This window comes from Sceloporus occidentalis, unplaced genomic scaffold (genome assembly GCF_023333645.1).
Source record: "Sceloporus occidentalis isolate IW3139 unplaced genomic scaffold, rSceOcc1.0.p SCAF_77, whole genome shotgun sequence".
Lineage (NCBI taxonomy): Eukaryota > Metazoa > Chordata > Lepidosauria > Squamata > Phrynosomatidae > Sceloporus > Sceloporus occidentalis.
Window position 1 is genome coordinate 2,455,922 of NW_028317057.1, and position 15,743 is coordinate 2,471,664.

Here is a 15,743-nt window from a genome sequence, read left to right on the forward strand (position 1 = left end):
TTAATTCGTGTCTCTACCTGCTGTCACTGAAGTTGAAGACATGCTTAAGTATGCTTCACATGAGCTAAATACTGTGGCTAGCAGCTCAACTTACATTTATTTCAATGGGAGCGGTGCGTGTGTGTGTGTGTGTGTGTGCGTATATATATATATATATAATATAATATTACACACACACTCTCCATGTCTGTGCACAGCATGTTCATGGATATCCTGCTGGCAAGGATATGGAAGCTGTTTTAGTGTGTCCGTTAGACTGTCCCATTGGCGATATGTCCTATGGGTCCTAGATGGGTGTAGAGAAGGCTTGCTGACTATGCTTGTGCGTCCAATACGTATAATAAATTAAGAATTAGGTCCGTCTGTCAATCTATGTGTAGTTATTGGGTGCAGTTAATTATTAATAAGACCTAATAATGGTTTGGAATACTCTATTCACTTCATTAGTAACTTGGGTGGGGACAACCTGACATAAGCCTTCAGCCGCAAGCAACGTCAAGAGCTTCCCACATACCATGTCTTCGGAACCGCAGAGAGCACTATGTGTGGGAGAAAGTCTGTGCTGCTCCTTTTAAAAATAAATAAATAAATAAACCACCTTACAGGAATAATGTGCTCTATAGCCGTGGTAATGTGTGTGTGCTTAAATAGAAATTACATGTGGAAGAAAAAATGGCTATATTTATAGGAAGCTCTAAACCCCCCATTGGTTCAGATCCCGGCAGCATCCAAGGAAGGGAAATATGCTAATATTTTTAGCTATTACATTTTTTTGTGTCTAGTTTTTACTTGTTTTTACACAGTGACTGAATTCCTTGTTTGCTTCTTCTGTAGGTCTTACTAGGTTATCGCTGTTAGACAGGACTTGATAGTGTGCAGTGAACATGACATGCTCCAGATGTATTTTTGGACTCTTGTGTTACTGGACCATGTGTCTAGACTTGGTCCCCAGGCTGAGAAATCCAGCCCTTGCTTAATACATTGAGTCTGATGTGAAAAATAATTTCATGAGATTTCTGAGGGAAAAACAAGCCTTCTGGCATGTCTGGTGTCTGTAGATGAGTGTTTAATAATACTTTTCCATCACCTTTACCCACCATAACTTATGAAAAAATAATTTCAGACACAGAGCCATTGAAACCTGATTTAGGGTTAAACGGACAGTATAATATCCTTGATTTCTTGAAGTACTCTGTGATTACTTAAATATGCATTCTTCCAAAATGGAAAAAAATAACACTTGCCTTCAACTGAAAAGGCTTCCCTGCTGCAGCTGCTACCCTCCTCCATGGTCCTACTGCCCTTGCTACACATTTGCAAGGGGGCACCATGTGTGTGTTTGATATTTCGTCTTGGTGATGATATCGTGTCATATGCAGATTTCTTTTAATCTTTTGAAGTCACTAATTATCAAACGGTTCCAGCAAAAGCAAACTTATTATTATTATTTATTGTTTTGTATAGCACCATCATATTCCGTAGTGCTGTACAATGGGTCGACGGGACATAACAAGTAGTATATAACATAATAATTCGACTTACAGAAACAACAGGTGAGAAGGGCCCTGCTGAAACCACCATTTATTCGAAGTGCGTACCTTTTATTGGGCAGACATATGCAAGTTCCATCTGAAGAAGAGACCTCTGGGGTCCTGAAAAGGCAAATGAAAAGAAGTTTTGTTTGCCAGATTAGTAGCCGTTCTTATACTGTACATTGTAACCAGTGCTTCTGTGATGGTGCTTTGAAGGATTACATGATCTCTTTTCCAAAGATCTGATATTATGTATTCTCGGTCATGGCATTCCCTTAAGGCAGCCTTTTATTATTTTTACACACCTGGTGCTCAGAAAAATAATTAAATGAGGTTAAGCAATAGATCTTTGTGGCTCTGTCAGTGTGCCATGTATGCCAATTAGCCATGAGCTGTCAGTCTTGTAACAGCTGTATTGAGCCTTTCTCTCTGCAGAGGTGGCAGCCCTTTATTCTGTTGAGCCAGTTGGTAGCAATCAACAAACATAGCCGCACAAAACCGCACTCGGTGGGAAAGGAAATCGGAGGCTTCCATATCAGTTTTATGCCGCTCGGGTTGCACTGCGGTGTTTTGCAGCTGTCAAAAGACCTGTCCCTTGTTGTCTGTCTTGTGTTTATTAAAGTGTACATGCACACAAACACACACGCATATGTAAAAGTTGTTTTGGACCCCCCCTTCCCCAAAGCCCTTCTTTATACAAACATTTTCTTTCCCTCTTGGAGAGGGCTGGGCTATCCTAAAAATACACAGCTTTGTATGTAAATAGACGAGAGCTGATTATAGGCTGGGACTACAGCCAAGGATTGAGAGAGCCTCAGGGTGTTTTACATTAAAATGTGATGCCTGACAGGATCAGTGTGTCTGTCTTAACCCTGTAGTGGAATGGTATTGATCTCCTGGAAAAGGAAAGGAGCTGCTGCCTCTGTCCATACAGAACGGTGCAGTTTCGTGGTGCCACACTGCCACTCATGGCCCTCTGAAAAGTTGGGATTTGATGACATATCGTGTGAATATGCAGCTTTAAGGCTGCCTTTCCAAGGGTGAAAGAGTTAAGACGGCTTCTTGATTAGCATGAGACTGGGTTGGCTGCCTCGCTGCCTGCCCTTCAATAGCTTTTCACTGCATTCAAAGGCAGAGAGCCATTCAGCAGAGGAACGCTAGCAACCGAGCAGGATTTGCAGCATTTGGGATTACCTGGAAGCAGAACTGCATCTCATTGTGCTGTAGAACTCTGTTCTTGTGAATGTGTTTCTGGGAAGAAAAAAAACAAAACAACCAAAATAATAATAGGAATATCACCAGTGTCAGAAACAAAGGCTGGAACGGAACAAGGAGGACAGGAGAGACTGATCTGCAAATATACGTGATATGACCAGCTCTTACTTATCACTGTGACAATTGGTGCATGATCTCGTGAAGGATGCAATGGGCTCTTTTACACACGATGTGTAAGGAGCGGCTGCGTGGCTGAGAAAAATGAATATTGCCCCTTGATTCCTGCAATGCCGATTTACATCGCCTCATTGATTCACTCCGTGGAGCTTGATAGGTGAAGAGGGAGAGGAGTAAAAAACAAAATCTACCTTCGTCATCATCGCCTCATCTTAATTCCACAACCATTGGGATTTTGACACGGTTTTTTCTTTTGGAAGATCTTGGGTGCAGAGGTTTATATTGAGACCAAATTCCCTGGTTTTTTTTTTTTGTTTTGTTTTTTTTCTCAGTTTTTTAAGCGGTATTTGCTTGGTTCTTTTGTGTTGTGCCTCACAGTTGGCTAAGCAGCCCTATGCTGAATCAAGCTATTGTTTGGGATCTCAAAGCTTTCACGCTACAAATCTCTGCTCGCTCCCCCTCCCCTTCTTTGGCTGAGAAGCCACATAATGTGCCTTTCCTCCACATGAATCTGGAAGCTATAAGCTGGATTGATTGCAAATGAAGTGTAATGCATTGTGGGACGTTTGTAAAATTGGATCATTCGAGGGAGAGAACGAACGGACCGACAGCTTGCTTCCTAGAAGAGGTAGCGGCAAAATGTTTCCAGCCTGTGCTCAAGCTGTGTGCTTAATGTTTTGATGTAGAAAGAAGAGCAGCGGTGAGGCCTGTCTCATGCAGCTGGACAATTAGGCACCAGGTAGCCTCAGAATGAAGAAGACTCGGAGTACAACCTTACGCCGGGCCTGGCCTAGTGCTGATTTTTCCGACCGGGCCTCGGACCGCATGAGGTCCCGTAGTGAAAAGGACTATCGCCTGCACAAACACTTCCCACCAGCTTTCATTTCCCAGGCATCACGGGGCTATATGACATCAGGTCTGTTAAATCTCTTGTCTTCTTTTTCTGTGCTTCACATTGGTTCGTGGTTGTTATAAAGATGTACAATGATTTATTTACAGATGCTTTTTTTCTTGATGGGTTTGACAGAAAAGTAACAAGGGGGGGGATCTGTCTGCAAATCTAAATGCATCATTCCTGTTTTGCATGATTATTCATATTTCCGTATGTATATCAATGTGTATGTCCACCCAGGTAATATGTATCAGCATGTTTGTGCTATTGTAACGGCATGTGATGCATATATTGTAGTCGGCTGTTCCTACATCCACCATTTTGTACATCACTGACATCTTTAGTTAGGCCTCTTGGTATAATGTTATTTGCCAAATAATGTATGCAGCGTATTTAGATCCCAGGCTGTAGGAGGAAGCCTGAATGGCTGCCCTCATCTCACCAGTCCCTCTCTCCATTTTTTATTTTTTTATTTATTTTTTGGGGCTTATTATTGACTGCATATGTGCAGCTGCTTGTCCGGTGCTTACAGTATGCTGTAGGCAGAATATTATACGTATTTCATGAAGATTTGCTTTTACCTGCTAACCTAGTGCTTCTTGCCTGTCATTTAGAAGAACCACCAGAGGGAAAAAAGCCTCCTGACACCGGAGGCGGCTGCATATCCCTGCTGCAGAAATGGTGCAGTAATGTTGAAAAGATACCTTTTAGAAAGGTTGTTTCTTATTATGTATTGACTTATATAGCTCCGTGATATCCTGTAGCTTTGTGCAATGGGAATACTGATAAATACAGAACGATTACCCTAGTAGCCCATGGTTTTCAGTTTGGTTATACTTCTACCACAACCTATTTGATGAGCCCCTAATTCATATGGTACATGAAGGGGGGCGTCTGGAAACAGGCATGGTTAAGCAGTGGAAGAAATCTATTTAAAGACTGCTGCGTAATCGCGATGCAAAGCAGCCCTGGACTGCAAAAAAAAAAAAAAAAAGATTGAGCTTTACAGCCCATACTTGGGCTACATTGTGATCAAGACGAAGATATCGCCCAAGACATGTTTAGCAAGGCCTGGAATAAATCCATCGGTGAATGCATTATTTATATGTTTCACACAATCCCCCGAAACCATCGGCTGAAATACGTTTCTATCCTAAATGCATAACACTACTAATACGGTGCTAATTTATCATTGTGAATGATGTAGCTTCACAATTTAGATTTTAGTTGGGATTGTCTTATTTTTTTGGAATATTTTCCAAGGAAGTTGGTCTATTCGTATTTATGAAGTCATTTTCAAGGCCTTCCTTTCTTATCACCCTTGCTATTAGGATGATTGCAATAGGAGATAGGTGTGTGTGTGTAAATGTATTTATATATAATGGGTGATATTGGATAACTATGCATAGAAAAATAACACATAATTATACACAATCTATATTGTGCATACATGGCTTTTATTTTGTTTTGATATGATAGGTAAGTAACATATAACTGTGTATCGTATAAAATGAGAAATGTAGGCCTCTACAATCTGCCTTAGAACAGCTCGGCTTATCTCTTCTGTCCTTGGGTTCCGTTCCGTTACTCTGGGAAGATTCCATTCCATCTTTTATATAAATGCAATGCTTTCATCAACAAAATATCTAAGCACTGAAAGATTTTGTAAACCTGAACCTCAGAAATGTAGGCATCAACAAGACTTATTCACCTACAATAGGAACTGACTGCATCACCTTCAGGGAATACCCACGTCTTATAGATAGATAGCTAGATGTGTGTGTGTGTGTGTGTGTGTGTGTGTGTATAATATTTATATACTATGATTTTTCTTTCATTGTGTTCATGTGAAATAAATGATATAAATATGGCTGCCTGCGCTCGCATAGGAAACACGGCTTCATCTCCCAGTGACGTTGTGGCTTTCTTTTGGCCACTTGAGTGAGCCTGACTCAGCTGTATTGAGCAGGAGTGTATCGTGTATTGCAGCTCTTCTGTTCTGCATTATGTTTTGTTGCCCCTCCATTTCTGCATGTAAAAATATCTTTATTTAGGAGTATTTTGTCTGTGTTACAGATCCTTGCACAGTCTTGGTGCCAGCTACATTATGTCACTTAGTTAGATATTGAGATGTGATAAATATCCCCCGGATCTGCTTTAGCTCTATGGGAGGCCTCATCTGGCAGTTTATTCTCTGACTTGATGCTGAAATGTGAGAACGTGTTGTGTCTTTTTTTTACAATCAGCCGTGCAGCGATCTGTAAAGAGGGGACGAGAGGCAAAATGAATAAGAAAACTTGTTCTCTGTTTCTGTGGAGCAGTAAAGGGTCCACGGAAAAGGTTTTCTTTCAGGTAACGGATTGCCTGCTACAAATGTGTATAGCAACAATTGTATATATTTGTAGGTTTCCAGCCACCCAAAGCCTGCATGCTACAAAAGGGAGCATCTTCTTTCCCACCTCCATCCCCTAGCATTATTTATGAGGAAAATGTACCATTTCTTAATAAGCAGGTTAACAAGATCGCAGGTCACTTGCGTTTAATGGGTGAAGACACAAAAGCAGACACATGTCAGTCTGAGAATTCAAAATTACCATTAACCCCTTCAATCCCCTATAGACGTACCGGGACGTCCAAAAAAACGCCCACTAAGAAACCCCTATGGACGTCCCGGTACGTCCAGCCCTTCGTTTTACAGCCTGGACTCCCCCCTGGCAGCAGAAGCCGGCATCGCCGGCTTTCTGCTGCCCGATCTCCTGTAACAGCTTCCGGCATGAAAGCCGGTAAGCTGTTACAGTTGAAAGTGCCCGATCGCGCGTTTGCAACCTTCCAGGTTGCCTCACTGCTGACATAACCCGGAAGGTCATCGGAGGACAGGATATCGCCTGCGGGGATATCCTGCCCTCCAATGAGGCAAAGAGACGCTGCGATCTCAATGCAAGTCTGAGGACCTGCATAGAGATCACAGTGTGATCGGTGCAGGGGGATCGCGGGGAGGGGAGTGAGAAACCATCTCTCTCGCTCCCCCTCCCGTCCTGAAAGAGAAAAGCAGAAAAAAAAACGTTAGTCCATTTAAAAAATATTAAATAAATCATTAAAATAATAATATAAATAATAAAAAAATATATATAATGTGAGCTGTGATGTCATTGTGACATCACTGGCATGTTCAGGAGGTCCCTAGGAGGACCTCTAACCATTTCTGTGTAAAAATAATATAAAAAAATTAAATAAAATGTAAAAAAAATATATATAAAAAAAGATAATAAAAAAATTATTAAATAACCTTACTTCCCATTGTCGTAGCATAACATCTAGCCAGTATAACATATAACATCTAGCCAGTTAACCCGTTAAGCCATAGGCATAAAAATTATACAAAATTGTACACCTAATAGTATGCTCCCTGGTGCTGGGAAAGTCTGGAAAATCTATATAAATTAGGTATTTCTGAAATCAGGACACCTGAATTAATAAACTTGGAGGGGATTTTCCATCACTTTACCTAATTTTGTGAGGATTCAGAGGGAAAAAAATTAGTTTATTTTTCTAATCTTCACTAGTTTTTACTAAATTTCTCATTCTAAATTTTCAGCTAATGGTATCCAACTATGGTATCAAACGAAAGCTCTATCTCTCCTTGAAAAAACAATATATAGTTTACATGGGTACACTATTCACAGGAACAGAGAATCATCGCTAAACCGACATACCCCAAAAATGGCAAAATTGCTCTGGGCTTTGAGGTACCAAAAACCCCTGGGATTGAAGGGGTTAAAATGTACAATCTACAAAGTTAACATTGATAAACACACAGAAATATTGGTACAAAAGGAGAAAGGGGCCCTGCTCTTGTCTGACTATTCTGATGATGTATATCAGAACTGAGAATAAGGTTAGAACCTTTAAAATAACTGTTCGCTCTTCACCCTACCTCCACAAGCATGATAACGCTAGAATGACAGAGCCAAGACATACAGGAGTAATGCGGTGACACCAATCATCATTTGGCGGTGGGAGGGGATGGAGCGGTAATTGTCTCGTTAGATCAGGCCTTCGTTTGCTTTGTATTGGGTAGATTTATCATTATTGTAACAAAGCCTATGGAAAGTGCTGATTTTGAAAAACATTCTGTTGTTTTAGTGTGTGAAATCTAATTTGTATTTTAATGGTTAGTCTTTTCATTAGCCATGTAGCCAATAGCCCGTTGAATTCCAGGGGGTTATTGATTAACCGCCAAGTGTGGTGGGCTAGCGGAAGTTCTTTAATGGCCAGTGAGGGATAGGTGTTTTTGAATAGTGCAGGTACTTGAATAGACAACTTGGCATGACAATGAAACAGACACCGAGAAGCAAGCTCAGATTTTAAAGGGAAACATGAATACTGCTTTACTTTATAAAAAAAATAAAAATACCACTTTCACTCTGCTAAGTCCATTCAACCAAGTGTTCTACAAAATCTAATAATGAAATCGTAGCAGTTTAGCAGACAAAAAACTAAGCAAAAATACTTTACCTTAAATCCCTACGCACCTGTTATAAGCATTTTGTTTTTCCCATATACTTTTATATTATATCATACGCATAATATTTATCATCAGTGCTGCTTAGAGTGTGACCCGAAACTGTTACTGCTAACATCTTGATATCTTCCACCGTTAGGATCTTTACAAAAGCATGTTTTGTTTTTTTGCACTGTAGTTTATTGAAGCCGTTTGTAAAGCATTAGCGAGGTTATTCTGATGGATGGATATTTTTACAAACTTGCATTGGTTTTTTAAGCCGCTCTAAACAAAACTAGTAAATCCTAAAACACATAAATCAGAACTTGAAATTTACTTGTAGATATAGCTATATAAAGATACTTAGAAGCCAATTAGTGTTTTATATTTGGAAGGAGTTCTATATACAATTTTCCAAAATGTTTACAAGCAGCAATAACATGTTTTTAGGATCTATGGCCCTCTGGCACCTGGGTTATTTCACGTCTTGACACAACCAAATTCTCCTTTTCCTCTCTTTTTTTTTTTCATGCTGATGTCTTCTGTCAGTTTACTCCAAATACTACATACATTATCGTTTTTTCACTCATAAGCAAACACGGGTCGAACGGTTATGCATGACTGTGTATATAATATACAATAAAAGAGAATAATAATCTACTAGAGTTCATGGCTCCTCATCCAAAGAAATATTGCTTAGAATATATGATATCCATGTCAACATGCACAAGTGAACCAAGGTTGCCCGCCCCTTAATCTTTTATTAAGAGAAACCTCACCCTTCATTTTAAATGTTTATACACATTGGCTACTTTCTTCAACTTTTTCAGTCAACCGTGGCCAAGTTCTGACTTTTCTCATTGACACGAAGAAAGGAGGGTTGTGTAACATGCAATCGTTTTAAGACACGTTGCTGGAAAGAACACACATTGTGTGAACGTGTAGTATAATGTTATAAGGCAAAATTTGCAACTTGTTTAATGCGTTTTTGTCAGATGTTTATACAATTATCAAAATAGAATGCTGGTGTCCTATATTTTATTCTGTTAATGGCTAATCTTTTAGCCAGTCTTCCATTGTAACCTTCCTATAGAAGCAACAATATAATGGCATCCAAGACCAAAATTAAGGTAGGGGGCATTTTTTGGCATGAACGGGTCATTCTGGAAAGCTTTATCATTAGTATCTGTCACCACAGTGTAATAAAAGTAAACTAAACCAAAATAGAGGTTTATTGAGGCATGCTGGGATGCTATATGAGCCTCTGCTATGGCGCTACTTAGTTGGCCGGTTACAAGAGAGATCTCTGATGTCCCCAACCAGTCCGTTCACACTATGGAGGCTGTGCCATGCACCTTTAAGATGTCATATCACAGCTCTCTGCCGAGAGGACAGTGGACGTAAAGTGACGACTACTTAGGGGACATTTTCATTTTATTATAGTAATAATTACAATTATGAGGGTATATCAATGGAATGGACCTCTGCTGGACATTTCCATTGATAATTGGAGCATGATCTTATCCGTATTGTATAATTCTTCTTCATTTTTTCAGGCTTGCCCCACTACTTGTTTCATTGCCATTATATAAAATTTTTAGTATACTTATTGATGCCTTACACACTTAGGGTTGTGTAGAAAGTGTAATTATTGCTCAGAGTGGCATGAGTGGTAAGCTGTCAGCAAAAGCAGTTCATTTAGTTGCTATGATGGCTGCGCCACTTTCCAGTAGATTAACTTTTTATACATAACCCTCAATATCTTAACCTTTTTCAGGCCCAGGGGTTTTTAACCTAAGGACCAAAATGTATTTGTGATTTCTACAAAATGGCTTGTAAACCTCAATTTCCCTCTTCCATGTTTGATGAACCTGGACAAATTATATATCATGAGAAGAGGGCCTTCTTTTAAAACTATAGAAATACATAAAACAATAATAATTAGTGAAAATAGGTACTAAAATAAGGAAGATTACAAAAAGGGTATTATTTTCCTACATTTTTCTTCTATACGGTAAGTGCCACGGCTATACAATGACCAAATTTATGTTCGTCAACATCTCTTGATTAGTCATACCTTACATACATATTTTTTTGTGTTAAAGAGGGCCACATGCTTTATATATTGCCATACTACATATTTTTTTAATACTATGTAGGGTTTGGGTTAGTGATTTTGTTATATATTTTTTTCTTTTCTTCCCTGCACTGTTCTAAGTACAGTATGGCTCAAGATATCTGTCATACGTATTTGGTGCCACTGATATGGTGACATCACTGGGGTCGCTATATATTTATATTGTATTCATAGGTGGTTTTTTTTTAATACAAATCATACATTTAATTTATTCATTTTTTGGAAGAAGAGGAAGAATTTCTCTCCCTCCTGCTCTATAGCCTGACATTGCTGATTGCAATCTATGTGAACTTCTAGTGGGTCAGCAAGTGACATCTACGGGAAGGGCATCTCCATGTGATTGGGGATTCCTTGAATGATGGTGTATTGGCGTTTGCAGGAAGACTGGCTTGTGCCGACCGGGGAGAGTCCAAAGTGAGGATGTCCTGGTGCGTCCTGATGGGCTTCTTGCCGCATGTTTAAGGATGTACCAGCACGTCCTAAGGGGGCTGAAAGTGTTAAAGGACTTGAGTTCACTTCAGGTTATTTATAGACAGTTTGTGAATCTTGCATACCCAGGAAAAGAAGAGCATCGGGTTATGCTACTGTGATGCATTATGCATGAAGGTGCTGCGAAATGTGAGAGCTCCATTCCTATATCTGGGTAAAATTAAATATAGAAATATTATGGCCTATTGCTCAAGTCCAAATTGTAATGTGATGTACTACTTATGTCCTGTAACATAAAAAAATGAATATAGACCTTATCTAAAACATTATAACCAGGTTTTTTTATTACTGGGTAGATGTCTAATTTTGGTTTGTCTTTTTTTTATGTTTTTGGTTTTAACACTTACAAGAAACGTAAAATACACCACCCACTCCAACTTCCACTATAAAAGCAGCCAATCACTGGCAGGAAAGAGCTTTCTCTGAAGTCGGGAAGAGTGACGAATGTGCATTTGCATAGGTGGTCTCATTAGACCCCCTGGAAATCTTGCATGGACCGGTGCTAGAGCTGACTGGCATGGTGTATCTACATATGTGCTAGATGGGATGCATCTCCTGCAAGCAAGCAAGAATACCTATAGACTTAACATTTCCATGAGTACCTCCAGGTCACGTTCATAACTTTAATGTTCGTTCCACTGATCCCAATAGAAGAAATTGCAGCTGTCAGAAGCGAGGGGTATCGCTTTCAGTCGGGTGATTTGATGTTTATTTTACAGAACTGGTTGGACAGAACGATGTGAAGTTGAATAGACTCTGCAGATCTGGCACAGTTACATGTTCTGCTGGTATGGCTATATGGAAGGAGCAGGTTAGGAGTGTAAACATTCAGCGTGAAGAACTGCCACCACACGTTATAGATCTGCTTAAATAAATAGAGTAGAGGAACTTCCCTGCATTGCAGTTTATTCAAGGCCTTATTTGTTGGCTAATTAACCCTTTTGTGTGTCGGGGAGTGATGCATTACAGATATTGTTCACCTTCATTACACGGAGCCCCTTCTTGTTATCTTTGACATACATCTTGGCTAGAGGATGATGGTTTATGGTTATTTTCATTCAGTAATGAAAGGTGATCTGTTTAACAACTGCGGTTTTTTTTAGTTTAGGGTAAATAACATTGCAGCCAAAAGGAATGCTGATTATTGTAACTTGTAAGAGTAATTACAGAGCAAGTCCCATGGAAAAAACTTAGAGGATTAAAGAGGGACTCATGGAAAAACAAATATTATTAGAGTTAAATACTGCACTGTATACAGTAATGTAGATTAGCATTATTTCATTCTCCAGTAAACCTCAGACCTTGAGTCTGCCATTGTTGTCAGACGTGATATTTTGGCTGCTTTTTGCTTTTCAACAACACACTGAGCTAGTTTTTTTATACAGGGTGAATGAAATCCTGCTTGTCCAATGAAATCTTTTCCTCCATAGGTTTTAATTAGTCAGCTTTGAGGTCTGAGTGATTTGGACCAAGCCATTCTATTGCTTACCACAACAGAGTATTATATGGAGTCAGGTTGTTTGTCTAGCCAAGGTAACACCACATACACGTGACAAGTGTGGGAATTTTGTAAACTACTTTTTAAAAACAAAATACAACATTTAAAGATACTAACAAAAAGTGATAGTTCCATATAAATCTGTATGTTTATAAAGAAGTTTTAAAACCATTTCACCTAACCAGTCTCACGTTTTAGTATGTCTATTCTTATTTTCTTTTGAAACATTGAACCACCTTTTTGTTTTTTATTTTTTTCCTTTCCTTCAGTGGAAATTAAAATGAGGGGAAAAACAGACTTGACTCTTATGATAAAATGTTACTTTTGGCTAATTACAGTATTTATTGCTTGATTATAAGATGTGTTTTTTTTATTTTTCTTTCTTCTTAGAATCGAGGTTGTGTTTTATCCAGACCTCAGATCCACCACACAGCCGACAGCCTAGGGGCTTGTCATTCACTCGCTCTTTCATTCTCTCTCTGTCTTCCTGCCTAGAGGTCGCCTATTGTTTCACTTGCTCTAAAATGCATGTGTGTGCGTTGTTTCTTGCCTTATCAGATATGTCTGTTATGGTAGTAACTTCTAGTCTTAAACCATGTAATCATTCCATATACCAAGTCCTCCCATGCAGAGAACACACCTCCAATAAGCATCTTTCCATCTAAGGTCTTTTCTTCCATCCAGTTCTTGGCAGCATATCCCCATGGCAAAGACAACGATATAATCTGTTAGCCAAGAACAAATTAATTGAGTAACATTCAGCTGTAGAGCGCAGGATCGTGGATCTGGGTATGATATATACCCACAGTTTCCTTTAAAATAAACTACCATGTATTTCTGTTTGGAGAGGTTGCTCATTATCATCTATTTCAAACTGGGACATGAGCTTACCTATTGGTGTGTGTGTGTATAATATATATATGCCCCACTGTGGAATCCTGTGCAAAACCTTCCCAGAAGAGTGGAAGCGGTTATAGCTGCAAAGGGGGGGGGGACTAACTAACTAATGTCTATGTATTTAGAACACAATGCCATCAAAGTCCCTGTTTCTGCAGTGGTCAGGTGTCTAAATACTGTTATCCATATACTGAGTATATGATATTTAAATATGTAATGTAAAGTATTGGAATGCTTGCTTCCATTTATTTGCTTATTCTGGCTGCCACTGAACTGACCCATGGTATAGCGATTTGAACACTGGGAACATGTTTATACCAAAACAAGGCTTTATTTCTGCGTACTTGGTAGGAGACCTCCTGGATGTATGTAAGCTTGTTGAGCAGGGCTGCCCTCACATATTTTTTTCTGAAAGTCAAAATTTTATGTTATATACTACTTATGTCCTATCTACGCATTATACATCGCTAAGGAATATAGTGGCGCTATAAAAAAATAAATACTTGCAGCTGCTTTACATTTCTGATTTCAATTTTAGATAGTAGCCAGGCTAAGCTGCATCTCGCCGAATGCCTTTTTTTTGTTGTTGTTTTTGTGTTTAATTTACATGTTGTTGGGTATGTCGTGACCCCATATTGTACTGCATGTCATATGGTACAATAATTTAATGTGGTTTTATAGTTTGTTTTGCAGCTCTCACCCGAATTTGGCAGGAAATGCCCATTAAAATAACACAACATCTTGATATTTTTTATACCTTTTATTTATTTTCACAGCTATTACCTGATTTAGCCTTTTTTGGCAGGGAACTGATTATACCATGTGAATAAGCTGTTGCAGTACTATTTATCCTCCTTTCAGCAGGGTGATTCTCCATTGTCCAACATGTGTGAAGCGAAGGATGGTATATATAATAGATTGCTTTCAGGTCGACAGCGACAATTTATCAGGAGACATCAGAGACCCAACTGCAATCTACCAAGAAAACAAAAGCGCCCACCAAGTAGACTTTTGTTTTTTGTTTTTCTCTGCTCAACTTTTCCCATGGGTTTTTTAATCCATGTGCAAGCCTCAAACTTTAGAGAGATTCATCGTAGTTTATTTAGCTATGAGTCTGCTGACCCAAATATAGTGTGTATTGGTGCATGATAAAGCTGTGAAATTCCGACCATTACATTAAACAAGGGAAATACCTTTTTGTGGTTACTAATGTGGCAAAGCATCAGCCACCTCCTTAGGAAATAGCACTCTACGATTACAATACTCGCAAAGACAATCCAAAAGACTGAAGTAGGGCTGCAACTAACGATTATTTTAATAATCGATTAGTTGGCCGATTATTTTTTTCGACTAATCGGATAAAAAAAAAACCAATATGCAAACTTTTCGTTTATTTCAAATTTAATGAACTGGATGTTAAAAAACAACTTAAAATTTACATTAACATTCTTATTTTGTTACGAGAACCCAAACACAATATTTATCAAACTAGTTTTAATACCTAAACCACTCACTTTGCCCCGGCACTTAGCACCCTGCACCCAGCACTTTGCACCCAGCACCCAACACTTTGCACCCAGCACTTTGCACCCAGCACTTTGCACCCTGCACCCAACACTTTGCACCCAGCACTTTGCACCCTGCACCCAACACTTTGCACCCTGCACCCAACACTTTGCACCCAGCACTTTGCACCCTGCACCCAGCACTTTGCACCCTGCACCCAGCACTTTGCACCCTGCACCCAGCACTTTGCACCCTGCACCCAACACTTTGCACCCAGCACTTTGCACCCTGCACCCAGCACTTTGCACCCTGCACCCAGCACTTTGCAACCTGCACCCAGCACTTTGCAACCTGCACCCAGCACTTTGCACCCTGCACCCAACACTTTGCACTTTGCACCCAGCACTTTGCACCCAGCACTTTGCACCCTGCACCCAGCACTTTGCACCCAGCACTTTGCACCCAGCACTTTGCACCCTGCACCCAACACTTTGCACTTTGCACCCTGCACCCAACACTTTGCACCCTGCACCCAACACTTTGCACTTTGCACCCAGCACTTTGCACTTTGCACCCAGCACTTTGCACTTTGCACCCAGCACTTTGCACCCAACACTTTGCACTTTGCACCCAGCACTTTCCCCCAGCACTTTGCACCCAGCACCCAGTCTCCCACTCTGCCCTGCACCCACACTCCCACTCTACCCTCCACCCACACTCACACCCTGCCCTGCACCCACACTCACACCCTGCCCTGCACCCAGTCTACCACTCTGCCCTGCACCCAGTCTCCCACTCTGCCCTGAACCCCCACCCCCACTCTGCCCTGCACCCACACCCACACTCACACTCTGCCCTGCCCTGCATCCCCACTCACACCCAGCCCTGCACCCAGGCTC

The 15,743-nt window shown here is 40.1% G+C and overlaps 1 protein-coding gene across 2 annotated transcripts in view; it reads left to right on the forward strand.

The window, feature by feature from the left end:
- The window catches only part of LOC149285563 (storkhead-box protein 2-like), an 81,706-nt gene that overhangs the window by 32,804 nt on the left and 33,159 nt on the right, over positions 1-15,743 (forward strand). Inside the window, exon 1 of one of the 2 annotated variants that reach the window (XM_089495210.1) lies at positions 3,675-3,840. The exons of the other annotated variant lie outside the window; for it this stretch is intronic. Within the exon in view, the coding sequence (XP_089351336.1) occupies positions 3,675-3,840 (166 nt within the window). Of the gene's footprint in view, positions 1-3,674; positions 3,841-15,743 lie in introns of those variants that run through there. 2 annotated transcript variants of the gene reach the window in all.